Source organism: Callionymus lyra, chromosome 9 (genome assembly GCF_982586985.1).
Source record: "Callionymus lyra chromosome 9, fCalLyr1.hap1.1, whole genome shotgun sequence".
Lineage (NCBI taxonomy): Eukaryota > Metazoa > Chordata > Actinopteri > Syngnathiformes > Callionymidae > Callionymus > Callionymus lyra.
Genome location: NC_141826.1, coordinates 8034386 through 8051974, shown reverse-complemented (window position 1 = coordinate 8051974; position 17589 = coordinate 8034386). Strand labels below are relative to the sequence as shown.

Below are 17589 nucleotides of genomic sequence, written 5' to 3'. Positions count from 1 at the left end.
TAGTCGGACCTAAATGATGCGAGACGTTTTCCTTCATGGCCCGAGTAATCGTCAGTGTTCTGCTTTGAGGAGCTCATATTGTGCTCGAGTAGAGATCTAAAACCAACAGTGGCCGGCACAAGTTCAAGAAGCCGCAGTATTTGATTCGCTCGTCCCCACAGAGACTCCTGATTCAGCTCTTCGCTCGCCGCGTAAAAAGTCATCTTTTCGATTTTGAACCAGCAGGAGTTTTGATTAGGTATCCCTCATTGCGCGGAGATTTGGCGGCGACGATGTGTGCAAATATAACTTACAAACTCATCTGAGACTGTGTTGGTCATGGTTTGAAATAGTGGATTTTGAAGTTCTAAGCAGCCATTTTGAGCGTTTGAGCGAGCACTTGTCAAGTGCGGTTAAAAAAGAAAAAAAAAGATTCAAATAAAGAAGAGAGACAGTGAAGATGTTTGAAGTCGTTAGAAGTTCCTCACCTTGATCTGCATGCAGCCGCCATCCTCCCGACCGCCGCCATCACCCCGTAACTTTATGATTCGAGTTTCTGTTTTTGTTTGATGTCGTGAATGTGACAGAGGAGAAACTCAGCAATGATTTATTTCATTTTCTTTGCTCTTCACTACCGGAAGACCATATTTTACCTTTATGGATTCTTTTCAAGTCAGAACCAAAGGGCTGCTGTAGAATTTGTTTATTCCATGTTTATTAGAGAAGAAAGAGTAGATGCTGAAAATGTGTTTGTTTGATTTTGATTTGTATATAGCAGTAGTTTGTATATAAGTTCAGACTAGAAGAAAAATAAAAAAAGGACATCATGACGCGTGAACGCCACATACATTTGGGTTGGAACTACAATAGTACATAAGCACAAGTATTAAATAAAATAAGTTACACGACATGCTTAAGGGGACATCTAGCTTGAAATTGTAGCACCATAATGTTTTGGAATATCTGAAGAAGGTATACCTCAACAACAAAATGATATATTTTGTTTTATTATCTGTATTGTTGTCTGTAAACTCCAGAGAACAAGATGCATGATGGTAATCAACAATAAGGCGATATCTAATGTGATTTTTTAAACAGAAAAAGGACACTAGATAAAAGAAAAAACAATTGCAGACGGTTAAGTATTCAATGCTTTTAGAGCTCAGTGTTATCTGGATTTTAGTATGTTTATTGTACTTGTTTGTAAATACATTTGGCTTATTGGTATAGTTTTAAATTATGTAAATAACTTGTTGTGTTAAATTCACTGAAGTAATTGACAGTATAGTAATAAGTAATAATAGTAAAAGAAATGAAATTTGTTACAATAAATCATACTTACTATTTACATTTTGGGATTTTAATTCAAGAAATTAAAGAATCAAAGTTTGAGTTCCAGAATTAAGCTTTTTGTTAGGCAAAAATACGCAAATGAACAAAATGCAAAAGTTTTGAGTAAAAAAGTGTGTATATATAAATACACGCTGGTAACAGAGATAAAAATAAAAAATGCATATACCCGGACTGGGACTTGAATTGACGAGAAGCAGTATTGAAAAAGGTTAAATTGGAACCTCTAGACCACCAGTGATGCTATCTTAAACGTGTTCCCAGTTGACAAGGCTCTAGCGATCTCCTTCGGTATCAAAGTCACATGATGAATTTGACTGATTTGAATGTATGTTGTGTTTTATTAAGTCATGTTTAATTATTGCTTATATTGAAGAAATTTAAGATGCGTTAGCTGAATTGGTTAGAACCCATTCAAGTGAATGACGAGTACTTTCCCAAATTTCCTGGTTCCAGATGGAAGTACAGTACACAACATATAAACATGTGTAAGTTTCCCTAGTGATCCGGAAAGTTTACTTTCATAGATACACGGATTAACCCTGACAATCACACAATCTCCTTGGCCTTGGTAATTACAATAACAACGTTCCAATATTGCGTAAAGTTTCAACCTTTATTAAACATTTTCTTATTAATGTACAGTGGATCAGCGAGACACGTATATAAATGAAAATACAGAAGCAGACGTGTGCAGTTTAATTAATCATGAATAGTTCCTTCAATTGTCATTTTTTCCTCATCACAATACAGTATTTTGAGACTAATTGTTTTACTACATTCATGGAGATTGTTGAGGGACAATGAATCTGCTTCACGCTCAGGTGTAAGTTGTTTTTATTTAGCAGCATGTTGTCCCAGTAAACAGGCTTTATGAGTGGGAGGTGTATTCCGAGCCTCTCACACACCTTTTGTTGTTTAAAAGGCCCATATGGATCGTGAATTGACTGCAGCGTTCAAAGCGACATTATTCATGCATAAAAGAGTGTGTTAGTGCTTTAATACCAGCTCTGGGCTTCCGTTCTGAAGATCTGCGTTAATTGCACAACTCTTCCAAGTTCCGTGTGTAAGTGTCGTGCATGTGTGTGTGTTGGTTGTGTGTCCGCTAATTGTTGATGCTCATACAAGAGAGCGTTGCAGGAGAGCCTTTTAAAGAAGAGTCAGACTCTATTTATAACTGGAGTTTAATCAATAAAATCTGTTTCCCTGTCTTTGTCCGTGTGTGTGTGTGTGTGTGTGTGTTTTGTGTGCAGCCGTCCACCTGTTAGGTCTGACCTGGCATCTGCAGCACGGCGAGAGCCAGCTGTATGAAAATGGACTGAGCTCCGCAGACCATCAACAAGATGACCGCGGCAATATCAGACCAACCAGTTCCATCCACATGCTGGACACACTGAACACCGACAACACACACGCCGGTGACAGAGGTGAGTGGGGTTACTAGTGATGGTCCATCAGACAATCATTAGGGATAATATGGAAGTGCTTGACCTTTTCTCTTATCTGCATTAATTGATTGAAAAGCTAATGCTAAAGGTGAGCAATATAGCTCAACAAATTTTCTAGGTGTATAATTTGTTATCCTGTTTCATTCATTAAGTTTAATGGGATAGCTGGTGGCATTAGCAATCCGAAACTTGTTTGCACTTGTTTACACGCTAAAACCACAATCTTCAAAATATTCAAGGATCCAGATGGTTATTCATGCTTAATTCTGGTCTTCACTATGATATCAATTTTTCCTGAGAATTGTTAGTTATTATACATTTAATTGGACTGACACATTTAACTAACTTATTCCTGGATTTAATTTAATTATTAAAAAGTCAAAAATTGTGAAAAATTGTCCTCAAAAAGTTTTAATAAGTTACTTTCTTATAATACACACATATTCTGTAGACCATTCCTGTCAAATGAAATCGCACTCACACATTCATCTTGTCATTTCATTGCAAATTCTCTCTATTTTACCTCAATTTAAAGTCCATTTTCCGACCGAGACGTTCAAGACAGTTTTTGCGACAGCAATTTCTTTTTTTTTTTAAAGGATTACTAGTGATTGTGTGCTCATCACTCGGGATAATATAGAAGTGATTGACCTTTTCTCTTATCTGCATTAAATAATTGAAAAGCTAATGCTAACGGTGAGCAATATAGCTCAACAAATTTTCTAGGTGTATAATTTGTTATCCTGTTTCATTCATGAAGTTTAATGGGATAGCAGGTGGCAGTATTATTCCAGAACTTGTTTGCACAATACACGCTAAAACCACAATCTTCAAAATATTTAAGGATCCAGATGGTTATTCATACTTAATTCTGGTCTTGACTATGATATCAATATTTCCTGAGAATTGTTATTTGTTATACATTTATTTAGACTGACAAATTAAACTAACTTTTCCCGGATTTGATTTAATTATTAACTAATGTCACAAATTGTGAAAAATTGTCCTTGAAAAGTTATTTTCTCATAATACACACATATTCTCTAGACCATTCCTGTCAAAAGCAATCCCACTCACACATTCATCTTGTCATTTCATTGCAAATTCTCTCTATTTTACCTCAATTTAAAGTCCATTTTCCGACCGAGACGTTCAAGACAGTTTTCGCAACAGCAATTTTAAGGATTTCTTATTAGTAAAACTGGCGCCAAGCCAGTTCAATCGGAAGCGCTTGATTGCTTGGCCGCTGCTATTTCTACTTCTCCTCAGCTGCTTATCCAAACTCATTCACATGTCACTATGATGGAGTTAAAATTGTTGACATTAAAACTCAATTCAGCCCTGCGGGTGTATCTGGCGTGACTGAGTAGGGAACCCTGCACTGGTTCCACAGTATGAACTGCACTCGTTTGTTTGGACGTCCGTGTCATTTGTATCACAGTTGATTTATTTCTGCTCAGTCGAACTTGTGTTGAAACAGCAATAATAGTATTTATTTTCAGTGAAAATGATTAGTTTAATAACCGGGTTCAAAGAAAAAAAAAATCACAGACTTGCTCAGCTGTAAATATCTGAGAGTTTTCCACAAATTTCACTGTGAAGTGTGGACGGGCAGAGTTACAGAAAATAATCCGTCAGTAATACAAGACTACAGTATTGGATTTTGGTATGAGGAGGTGAAGAACAGAGTGCTGATAGGGAAGAGATGAAGCAGCAATTAATCCAAATCATGTTATTTTTTGGTTTTGAAAGTAGTTAAATTAACATAGGATATACTTTTGTATGTATTATTATTATTGTTATTATAATCATTACTATTATTATCATTATTGTTGTTGTTGTTGTTGTGTAGTATCATCGTTGTCGATGTTACTATTATTATTATTACATTTTTGATTATATTTATTTCATCATTCTCGTAACTATAAATAAAATTTGAATTCTTCCTACTGTCACTAATGTCATTATTTGAGGATAATTTGTAGCACAATTATTAATTCAAATTATGGTCATTTCTGTATTTTTGGTGAAAGATAGTAGCTTATGGTATCAAAAAGGTTGGTGACCCTTTATCTTAAGTTTGAATAAGTTTATGTTTTTCTACTTATTACGGTTAAATAACAAAACAAAAACATGTTTAGTTAATCAATCATTTTAATTATTTCCAAAGTGAAAAAAGCAGTTACAGGTACTTTTTACTTTAACTTTTTCTACCTCAAATTGAGTCAAACAAGGTCCAAACACGCCCGTAACTGATGATGACATGGACTTGCAGTAAGTGCAATCATGCCGGTCAGAATATCTGGACGACAGAACGCTTGTTTCAACAGGATAGAACAGGATAGAAGAGGCTCGGAGATCAGCCTTGAACTGAATCCTCATTTATTAGAAAGGCGAGGTAATTGGTTAATCATGTTCTGTCTCAGCGGCTACGTGATCAGAATCCACTCCTGCCCTTCAGCCATTTCTTAACCAGCCAGAAGAATTACTAACACCAATTTAACCCCATGATATGGAACATTAATTGTGAGTGTTTCAGGTCATGAAGTCAGACAGGACACGGCAACCTTCACGCTCCGGCTGCCTCTGATGGATATTACATCGCACGCGGCCGGAGCTCATCTGCAGCCACTAAACAAGGTTTATTTTTTACCCTAAAATATGCAATGAGCTGGATATTTTGGGGGGGGGGGGGGGGGGTACCCTTACCCCGAGCAACCGCTTCTGTTGAATCCTCACACCGCTAGGATTAACGCACTCTTCGCTCGCTAAATCCTCCGATAGAGCAGAAGGGGGTCACGACATCAAGTTGCATCATGATAATCTATTGTCTCAACTTCCTGTGCTTTATATGCACGATGAGGAGTGGGAAATCAAATGGGCAAAGATAAGCCGCCGATGCAGGGTGGTGTGCGGAGGGAAGGAGGGGGGGGGTGGGTCGGGGTAATAAAATTGGCACATCGAAGGTAGTCTCTAGACAGAGGAGGGCCAGAGAGATTAGAGATTAGGGCTGTAATCCAGTGTGGTAGATTATCTCACTCATCCTGATGTAGCCATCACCTCTCACACCAAGGAAGCAACACAATCCCTGCGATTACAAAGTGGGAAAACGGAATCTGCAGGGACCCTGAAGTAGACATGACAGCGGAGACGTGTGGAGCAATTGTTGGATGGCAATCTGATCAAGATTATAGATCCATATTAGTCACACAGTTTGAAGGTTTTTTTTTGTTTTTTTTTCAACCACATACTCCAACATTTCCAGAACGTGTTCTGACAGAAATATGTAAAGGTGCAAACAGTTGTGCGTGTCTGTCACCATAAGGATCCTTCAACGTAAAGTGTGAAGACACAGGGAGTCATCACCATAAAGTACAGGTGGAGGGGAATGTGACTCAGTTCAGTTTGAACCTTAACGTTTCCCATCTTTAAAAAAAAAGTACATTTCAAAACCGAATAACCCACAAAACTATTGATTGTGGGCTTTAACATTGCTTTAAGGAGCTGACATTGTGGGAATAATTCTAGTGTTAATGATGGTCAAAAAATAAATATATTTAAATTGTACCGACCCCTCACAATTATTATAAGGAGCTAAAAGTCTAAAACTTTCTCTTACCTAGTATTTAAAGCATATGTAAACATACAGAGGTTTAAATTTCGTCAATATTGGACTTATTTGAATTTTCATTTGGGTCTTCTCCCTTGTGCCCAAGTCCCGTTACTCGATGAAGAAACATTGTAGGCATAAATCATCTTTAAAAAGTCATGCCTCTCGTCTTGGACCCACCTAAAGGTCCTGGGAGTGACCATGTGACCACCAAACTGCTGTTGACCATTGAGGGGACGGAGGTTACGTTCATTTTTCCAAAGCCGCCAAGAATAAAAAGAGGATAATCCGATTTATATATACATACTGAATTTGAGGAAAAAGTATCACTTTGTCGTGAGATAGAAAAGTTTCTAAAAAGAGTCTTTTAACAAACTTGTGAGCTGAACAACAACCAATTAGATAAACTGTCCAGAGGAAGAGTGCCAAGTTTCTACGTATATACATTTGTTTGTTCAGTCAGGAAACTTGCGAGTGCAACTGAGCAGCAGGGAAATATCACAATCCTCTGGATAGAGGATAGAAAAGCAGTTGCAATATTCCTGATTGAAACTGGTGACCCAGTGGAGAAAAATGAAACAAGCTCCACTGAATAAATAGAAGGTTATAATCCTTTTGTTTTCTTTCCTGTGTGTTTTCCTCTTGTTCTTCTTATCTTGTTTTGATGTCAACTGCCAAAAAGATTGTCTCTTCGCTTCATTTGTTGGCCCAACACTGGGGTGCGGATTGGGACCGGGAAACAAACTCTTATCCTACAGGCGAGGCAGCTTGGAGCACATCTCCAAATACTAATTGACATGTTGTGTCATCTGCGTATGGCGAGTGTCTTGTCAAGCCACTCGGCCTGTTTTATGTTCTCCCCGCTATCTCCCTCTCAGCTTGCAGAGATCACTGAGAGCCCTTCCAGGTCATCCACGTTTAAGAGCTGCTCTAATTAGAGTTACTTTAATTGCCATTCACCTCCTGATAATCAACCCCGGGCTGGTGCGTGAGAGTGAGCGCGCACCGACTCACATGTGGAGACTCTCTTTTTAAATCCCTGTAGCAAGCTTAAATGCAGAACTAGTAGTCTCTTAGAGATTTTCATCGACCGCAGGGACACCAAGAGGTTCATGATTTCATTTTAATTTTAAGTTGAGTTTTTCTTTACTTGAAAGTTCTCCAATGTCGTGAAAATTATCCCAATGTCCCCTTGGCAAAGCAAACCTATTAATAATAATAATCATCATTATTACTAAGAGTAGTAGAAGTAGTAGTAATAGCAGTAGTAGTAGCAGTAGTAGTAGTAATAGAAGTAGTAGCAGCAGTAGTAGTAGGAGAAGTATTAGTAGAAGTAGAATAAGAAGTAGTATAAGTAATAGTAGTTTTAGTAGTAGTAGGATTAGTAGTTGAAGTAATAGTAGAAGTAGAACAAAGACAGCCAACAAGCACAATACAACAGCAATTATTACAATTAAAGCAACAAACAACAACAAAAAACAATATCAATAATAATAATAACCACTATATCTACTGTAACAACTACAGACAATACAACAACTATACCAACTTCAACAAGTATACAAACCTAAACAATTTCAACAACTAGAGCAACAACAACAAGTAATTTTCAATTTCAATTCCAATTTAATAAGTACAACAACTTTAACAACTAGAGCAACTGCAACAACCACAACAACTTCTACAACAACTATAACAACCACAGCAACTTCAACAACTATAACAACCACAGCAACTTCAACAACTATAACAACCTCAACAACTATAACCACCACAGCAGCTTCAACAGCTATAACAACTATACTAACCACAGCAACTTCAACAGCTACAACAACTATAACAACCACAGCAACTTCAACAGCTATAACAACTATAACAACCACAGCAACTTCAACAGCTATTATAACTACAACAACCATAACAACTACAACAACTATAACAACCACAGCACCTTCAATAGCTATTTCAACTACAACAAATATAACAAGCAAAGCAACTTAAACAGCTATCAGAATCAGAATCAGAATCCTTTATTGTCCCGCGAGGGGCAATTCGTTTTAACAACAGCAAGAGCAATATACCAAAAAAAAATAAAACACCCAGAAATAAAATATTAAAAAGAAAAGAAAAAATCTAAATAGAATAGAAAATAAATCTGCACTATATTATATACACAATCATATTTTCAAAAATAACAAGAAAGGTGCAATTAAATAACAATATATGTCTATATATATCTATAACAACCATTACAATTTCATTAACTACAACAAATATTACAACCACAGTAACTTCAACAACTATTACAACCTCAACAACTATAACAAGTAAAACAACCTCAGCAACTTCAACAGCCATAACAACTATTACAACCTCAAAAACTTTAACAACCACAACTAACTTCAACATCTATTATAACAGTGTATTTAAAAGTTTGACAATAACAACAACAACTACAATTACAATAATCAATTAAAGCATGAATATTTCTCTGTTCATTTGAAAGTTTATATTCATGTACTGATTATCATCAAGGATTGTGATTGGTATCAAACTACATTCTCAAATTTTTAACATAACAATTTTGTTGTCCTTTATGCCTCACAATAACTGTATAATAATATGATTTCATATTTTGTCACTGATATCGGTTTCTTTCTTAGACTTAAGTTCATGTTAATGAAACGTTTTGAACGGCATGAATTATTTTGACAGGAATTTTCTCGTCTTATGAATCCTGCATGTGTGCGAGCAGATGTTGTGTTTTAGCGAGCGGTTTGATATGTTATAATATGAAGTGATGGCGAGTGACAGAAAGCGGAGGAGCATATTGCCTCATTATTAGCGAGCCATGATGAAATGAGCGGCTCCTGCCCCGACATCTGAGCCACACTTGTGTAAACCGGAGTATGGAGGGAGAGTCGGAGCCTGAGATCTTGTCACTCTATCTCTTGGTGTGGTTGGAAATGGTGTGTAGATGGATGCAATGTGACACAGACAGAGAGGGAGGCTCTTAAAGAGCACATCAATATTCCAGGCTACGTGCTGGGAGGGAGGAGGGAAGTGTGAGCACCAATGTGTGTGTGTGTGTGTGTGTGTGTGTGTCGAGTGTGCTGTTTTTAGCAAAGCGGTGTGTGTTTGTGTGCGTGGGAGAGAGAGAGCGATGGGACTGTGAGGTTGTGCGTGTGTGCAAATGCTGATGCACTGGTCCATGTTACACTGGTCTCATTGATTTTCTCACGCTGGGATACATTCTCAGGATGTAACACGTGCACGCACGCATACACACACACACACACCCAGGCACACACTCGTGCACACATACTATCGAGAGGGAAGATCATTTAGTGAACCCCCTGCTTCACCGCCTGAAGATGAGAACAGCAGTTTTACTTTCTCTACTACTTCCAAAACAATTCACAGCCAAAATGTATTTAACTATAAATAAGTAAAAACTCTCGCAGAATTCGTGTAACTTGATCACTCACTATTAATTTGCAAAGCTTCATGAAGCACTTTCATGTTGTTTGAAATGATGTGATGTTGCATTAAAAAAGTTATTTAAAACAAAGGAAAATAATGCAGAAACCGACATCTAGTGGACTCTGAATATAAAGACACTGCTTTATGAATCTTCATCAGAACATCACTACTGTTTATGGTTAATGAAGTCTCATGATACAGCTGTTGGTTATCAAGACCATCCAAAACATATGGCCCGGGCGCCAAATCATTGACCATCAAGTCACTTTACGTGTCTCCTGGTTGTCTCAAAATCAAGGTAGATTAACACAATGTTGATATGATGACGTAAAAATATGCCTATATTTAAAATAAAGTTCATGTATATTCCATCATCATTACCTCATTAGAGATAAATAATAATAATAATAATAAAGAGGAATGCTTCACAATTTTGTCGTGTAAGGGATAGAGTAAGTTACAAAAACAATATTCAATAAAGTATATACTTTAAAGGTCAAGATAAAACTGAAAACACAACAGGAGTTTCAGGAAATCAAGGAAAAGCCTTACTGATGTCAACAGTATACAGAGACTTTAGAATTTAGGACAAACAAAGAGCATATTAGGATATGATTAAGCTTCCAAGAATGAAAAGAAAATATTGCTATTAGATAATTGCAGTTGGTAAAAATAAGAATAAAAAATGAAACCTAGTGAAATATTCCCCTGTGTCATTGAGTTTGACATTCATGTGCTCTATGTTAGAATAGTCAACGGGCCACTTCCTTAAAGATGAGAGATATTGGATTGACAAGCTTTTAATGCAGGCAGAAACACTAACACCAAAATCATTTGGTTTATCTGTCGGCTTTCGGTTGTTCTCCAACGCTATGAGCCTCAGTTATGCCTCGAGGCAACTAAGCCTAAAAGCTGGTTGTTTTTAATACAATATTTACAGGTTAATCCCATTTAAAGATAAAAATCAATGTATTTCCAAGTGTAACTTTTATCATTGTTTTAACATTATTGAAATTCTGTCCAAATTCCAAATTCTAAACCATCTTTTTCACCACAAGTTCACACAATCTATTTACAGCTATAATATTTTGAGTCTAACATGATATAAAGTGACTTGTGTAATACTAGTGAATACTAAACCTGAACCATCTTTGATGTTTCAAGAAGGTTTTTTTGATGGACTTTTTGGATGAGATAGTGAATAACACATCATTCATAGGCAATTCGAAAGCATAGAAACCTTTTTAAATGGGTCAACACGCTTATAGTAATGTGGAAAGAGGTGAATATGAGAAAGATGCCTGTGTGTTAAATTTTCAAGGAGAACAAAAATCCAAAAGAGTTCATGGTTCTAGTCAAGGCTTTGCATTAATTACCTCAGTGGTTATTGGATTTCACGAGCAACCTTTGAGCGCGTTTCATCTCATTTCCTGAAAGCCAGAGTTATTCAAAGACTCTTTTTGAGGATGATTCAAAATTCAAATAAACACTTAAAGGAAGATCCAGGCTCAACATCATCATATCTATCAGAGATATATGGAGCTCTTACACTGTCTCACAGGTTGATCCTTTAAGGAACAAATGTTTAAAATGAGGGATCATTTACCCCAGAATATAAAGCAGATTGTATGGCTCTCGCTTCACAAGCAGGGCTTTGTGGGTAATCCTATTTGAGGTCAAACAAACAGCTCTCGAAGTAAACAGCAACTCCGTTTTTTTTCAGGGTCTTTTTTGGAATAAAAAGATCAAGAACTTTTGCCGCTGTAGGTTACAAGACTCTACAGAGTTAATCTTGTTATTTGGGTCTGGATTAAAAGTTAGCGTGTCAACATTGCAGCGCGGCTTCTTTGCATTAGAATAAATGTTCTCCTCATTCCGCTCATTCATTCCCAAGGAGGAGGTGAACTGTGACGCAGCACCAAGAAATTATAATTTAATATATTCTTGTTTTTAAATCTGGGTAAAATAGGGTAAATAATGAAGAAACAAAACCCCTGCAAAACCCACTCCAAAAACGTGTTTCCTTTATTTCCCGAAAAATCAGCTGGTCGTGATGCTGGCTTTAAGAAAGGCAATTTGGAGAAACAGACGTCGGAGGAAGTCTCATTCTCCGTCTTTGGAGCATACTGTGTGTGGAGTGAGAATTGTGGAGTTGAAGTCGCCACTGAGGGCTCAATGGCTGCTGTTTACAACGTTCCCAACTAAGTCGGGCTTTCTAAAATTAAATCTCCTCTAATTTCCCCACTGATGGAAACTTAGAGAAGCATTATGCCACTTGATTACTTCACGGTATCTACGACCAGGTCGACGTTGATGAGGATTGTTTTTCAAAGCTTCTGAGTTTGTGTCTGACCACATGTTTCCTTATATTAAGACATGGTATTCAGCTGTTATTCATGTAACCCGCTTTTATTCAAACTTACAAGAGATACATGATAGTACAACAACAAATCTAGATTTATTCCTTACGTTTATAACATTCTCAAAGAAAGAACCAGACAACGATTAAGAAAAGGTAGAATTATTTATATAATTACATACATTTTTATTATTATTTGAAAATATCTCATATGGTTGAAAAGGTCTCATTATAGAACGGTATCATGATACAGTGTTATTATTTGGAAAGGACACTAGATAGCATCTAAACTAAATTTAAAAAATGATACCAGGTGTTAAACAAGAAACACAAGAAAATCTAGTAGAAACTATAATTTCCGGACATGTGAAGCTACATGTGACTCTATATCGAGAAAGAAACCTTCCAGACGTTCCTTAATTCACTAGGAACTCTTGCACCAAAATGAAATAATGCATAAAATAGACCCTCGACATTTCTTTGAAACTCTTTGAAAATAGATAATTTTCTCTTTTGTTTTTCTTCTTCATATGAAACTTATCATCAAATGTTCTATTAAGTTTATGTTAGTGTTTTGACACCATAGTCTTGATATTATAAAGCACAATTATGAACTGAAGTTAATATAACTTCAGGATTATTACTTGTTTGAGACCCGTTTGAAAAGGGAAAGTTAATTATAGAAATAATTGAAAGTGTCATTTGAATTTTTGCTAACTTTCTCCTTTGGACAGGCTGTCTCGGTCCTTTATTAATGTGTTAATTATTAAAGGACATACGTACGTGGGTGTGTGACTGTAGCGGGACTCTGGTCATGCGGACCTGTCCGTCACAGATCCAGCCTGAGGCCTAATGGTGATTGGTAAAGACCGGACAGAAAAGCAAGCCCCAGCGGCTTCAGGCATTACGGTCTCCGGACTGACTGACACTCATTAGGTGATAGAGGAAGCAGAAAGCTTATTAAACCTCCTGCTCAAAAGGAACTTAATTGAATTCTAGTAATTATAGACCTTACCCATTGTGATATTTTTATTCATCCTGCGGCAAACTCAATTTTCCCGCTGCATTCGGAACACTATTAATGTTGTCGGCATGTCTGTGAAGTTCAAACCGAGGCCTTATTATCGGCTGATGTTCCCCTCCACAAGGTTCTGGTCCCTGCAGACGTGTCCCGTCACCGAGACCCCAACTACTCTTTTAGCCCATTCCCGGCTTCATGAGAATCTTGAGGGATAACATTAATTGCAAAGACAGTTTAGTTCTTTTGAAAATAGATTACAGGTGTAATTGTTTTACCTGAATAACCTGCAGGCAGGAGGAATTAATTAGACCTTTTGTCTCAAGCCCTAATGTGGTTCCAACTTTCCTGATCCCGGATCAGACACACAAAACACCGGCAGACACATGACGTATGGAGAAGATCAGACGGCAAATTTGCTCATTTATAAGGGAGCCTCAAGTTCCCCAAGACCACATGTCTTTGTCTTTTTTTTACATTTCCATGCATACTGTTGTCTCAGCCCACCGACACCGGATTCTAATATACTTTAAAACAAATTGGCCAGTTTTGGTACCCCTTTAAAAGTCTACCAAGAGATCCCACCCCTGGGAGATTTTTTGTTTTATGGGTACCTATTCACATTTTTAAGCCCCCGATTCGATCTCATTGTTGGAGAGATTAGTCCCACCGTAACCACTCCGATACCATTTTCTACATGTGCTCTAGCTAGATACAGTACATGGATCTATGAAATATGGTTCAACTTAAACGATTAAAAAACTGCAAAATAAGTTAAATTGATTAAACATTTTATATAATACTAATAATAATATTAAGTTACTCTTGTTTTTGAAAAAAGAAAACTCCTCATTTATCATTTTGGAGCCTGATAAAGACAAGCTTTTCGATTTGAATCCTTAGATAAACAGTTGATCTTCACATTCATAATATGTTTTTTAGCCATTTCAGAGCCACTGAACCTCTTGGCGTTCATTACAGCGTTTATGTGGTTAAAAGAAGCGTTTTATTTTTCAATAGTGCATAGAAAACTGTCTCTGATTACCTTTTATCGAGCAAAAATAGCTACTGCCCTCAACACTGCTTTCCCTCACATGACTCAACCTCCTACTGGAACAGCAACACACACGTTATTGAGAACTTTATCAGTGCTAGCCGGTGAATAAATCTGATTTCATCAGCTCTTTGAAAAAATAGCAGGATCGGCAGCCGCTACCGATACTGAGGATCGGATCACAAGCTAGTTTGTACAGTTTCTGTCTGATCAACTTGTGTCTGAAACTGTATGTTTTTTAAACCAGGTCACAGAGTCATGAGAATAGATAGAGTTGTTGTCACTTAACACAAATATAAATGAGGGGGGAGTGCTTGTTTATCTGTTACTCTTCTTGAAAAATACTAACACAAAACGGTGGGCTTCAAATGGATTTGTTCAGCATGTCGTGTTTTGTACACTTTCAGTCATTTTATTTATTTATTTGTCGGAATACACCGTCATATACAGGCCTCGTATGTGTACCGTGTGATTCTAGTGATTCCATGTGGACAGTGATGTTTTCCTGAGACGACTTTTCTCAAAACACGAGGCCAAAAGATCAAATAGAAAAAAGATGTTACTTTGAGTGGTCGAGCCCCGAGCTTCTGTCTAAATCAAAGCGCTTCCTGGGGGTTTCTGACTCTTGTTATTTATTTATTTTTTCCATCAGGGGTTGCCACGGCAAGTCATCCTCTTGCAACTCCACTTGTTCATTCTCTCCGGTATTATTTCCATCACTAACATTTTTTCTGTCCGACGTCTCTCATGAGTCCAAACCATCGGGCATTCCTAATTTTCTTCAAGCTAGTTGAAAAATAAATACTCAACAGTAAAAAATCAACACAGGTGAAATGAACCAACACAAGCTTCAAGGATAGCTGTAAGTATTTCTGAGACGATAAGTCATTGAGGGCAGCTTTGTGTTTACACCACCGAAGAAAGAGTTATAATTGGCCGAGGCGGCATCATTATCTCGCTCAATGTTGGTCATTTCGAGTGGACCCTTTTCCACGCCGGCCGTCTTTTCATTCTTCCACGGCCTTGTTTGGCTTTCACGGCCGACCCTGAGCAAAGTGTGCAACTATTTAATCGCCTCTTTCAACGGCTTTGGCGTTTTTCAATAGGAACTCTTTGTGCTAACAAGTCGTGTCTGCCGCTAGCTAATGATGAAAAGCACAGGGGAAGATTCATGTGATGCCATTTATTTCCACCGTCTCCTCCATAACTGTCAGCAGGTGTGGGTACCACACCGTTTCTTTATTAAAATATAAAATAGAAAGACTATTTTTTTTTCATATCGAAGTGATAAGGTAAGTTTATATAAAAATAATTAACGCAGCACATCTGACCAGAGAGGAAGGTCAACAACAGGAATCTGAGTAACACGTCTGGTTTCTTTAGCCCTTCCAAACCGTCTATAACCTTTTCTTTTTTTCGCTGAAAGAGATGCAGGGCAGTTTTTTTTTCCTCTTTCTTGCATCAGCAGCTAACTTGACACCTCCACTCTCTTTGGACACGATTGCTCTACTTCTGCACAACTCCTGCAACCCCCGCTCCCTTCTAAACCTCCACCACCCCGGCTTCGGGCTGACCTGAGCACACTTCTGTGTCCCCGCGTTGCGTCAGATCCACATATCTGTACAGTAATTAGGATGAGAGAAGGTCCTTCCCCGCACATCTGCCTGCCAGCATGCCAGTCAACTCCCCTCGCCGGCCTGCATGTCCGCTTGTCTGCCTGCCAGTGTTCCGCCAACCGCCATCCCCTATTCACGTCCCATTCATCTAGTGTTGGATAAAAGGCTGCTTTTCCCCAGGACACCAATCCCTTTCCGTGGCCTTTATTTTTTTTATAGCGAGTCACAGAAGTGAGGATTAGCTTTAAAATGAATCGACTGCTGAGGTACGCTCGGCAGGAATGCATGAATTTCTACTTTGCCAAGCTGCTTAGATTCAGATTTAGCTCAGGGACGGTTCATGATTCTCTATTTGTCTTTTATTACAGGCTTATATGAACTCACTTTGTGTTCACATTGGTCCTTTATCTTTCTGTCTTTTATCATTGTTTGTATTTTGCTGACGCACTTGTCAATCTAAGCTATACCAGACATTGGCAAAGTGTGGCCTGTGGGCTACATGAGGCCCTTTTTACTCCACTTATGTGGCCCGCATCAGGTGAAAATAATACTATAAAACTGATCATGATGATCTTTGTTTTTTTCAATTTTGCAAAATATTTTTATTAATAGTTCAACAACACATACAACTTGTAAACACACTTTCTTTACATAATTTTTTGCTCATCCTTTTGATGTATATGTTTTTTGTTTTTTTTGTTGTAGTGCTTTTATAACCTTTTTTTTATTTTAGTAAATATTATACAATTTAATTTATTGCATAAAAACACCTTTTTTTGTTTAAATGAAAATTATATATTTTTCGCTTTCTTCCTTTGATGGCCACCAACTGTTTATAATGGGGCCCATGCAGAAATGTAATTGCCCACTCCTGCGATATCTTTGTATGTTTTTGAATAGAGTCACTATAGCAGCTCTGGGCTAAAAGAAAAGTGTAATAAATAAAGGCATTCTTTACAACATAATGGTGACTCTCATTGTACACTTATATTTATAGATAGATAGATAGCTTTCGACTAAACATTCACCACAACCTTGTGATGTGTCTTGAACAAAAATGATATAATTAGAATATTTCATGTTTATGATTATGATTTATGATTTGTTTTCTCTTCTGCATACTGTTTTTGTTTTTTATCTTGTTGTCTAAGAAGTTCAAGAAGGTTAATGTAGAGACATCTGGTCAAGTTTATACGTTTGGTTCTGTATCGCTTTTGTTTTCTGTTGAAGGCGACAATATTTTGTGCTTTTTTTAAACTCTTTAAACAGTAGGTAAGACTAATCCAATACAGAGTGTAGTGTAAGCTATGTTTAGGTGCATTTAATCTTTTCAAGACATTTTTATTACTCATCTTTGCTCCCCTAGGTCTTGTATGATAACAAGGTTAGCATTTTTTCCCCAAATTCTATTGTGTATTCCATTTAAGATAACGATAATAAACTGGCTCTCCTCACAACAGCTGATATCTTATTAATAAGTATAACTTGAAGCTGTTAATCTAAAGTAATTCATAATTGAGAATATGCCACTTGATATGACTAGCTAAGGAAATTCCCAAATCTAACATCATTCAGAAAGGATTGTAGTCCAATCCGTTTTCATGGCTCCGATTTGTTCAAATGAAAGTGGACGAGCAGCAATGATACACTTATCTGTTTGGTCTCCACTTCT

At 37.3% G+C, this 17589-nt stretch overlaps 1 protein-coding gene across 2 annotated transcripts in view; it reads left to right on the top strand.

The window, feature by feature from the left end:
- tenm1 (teneurin transmembrane protein 1) overlaps positions 1 to 17589 on the top strand; it is a 277797-nt gene that overhangs the window by 136941 nt on the left and 123267 nt on the right. For both annotated transcript variants that reach the window (XM_087799099.1, XM_087799098.1), the window contains one exon: positions 2583 to 2756. In XM_087799099.1, coding sequence (XP_087655225.1) covers positions 2583 to 2756 — 174 coding nt within the window. The remainder of the gene's footprint in view (positions 1 to 2582; positions 2757 to 17589) is intronic.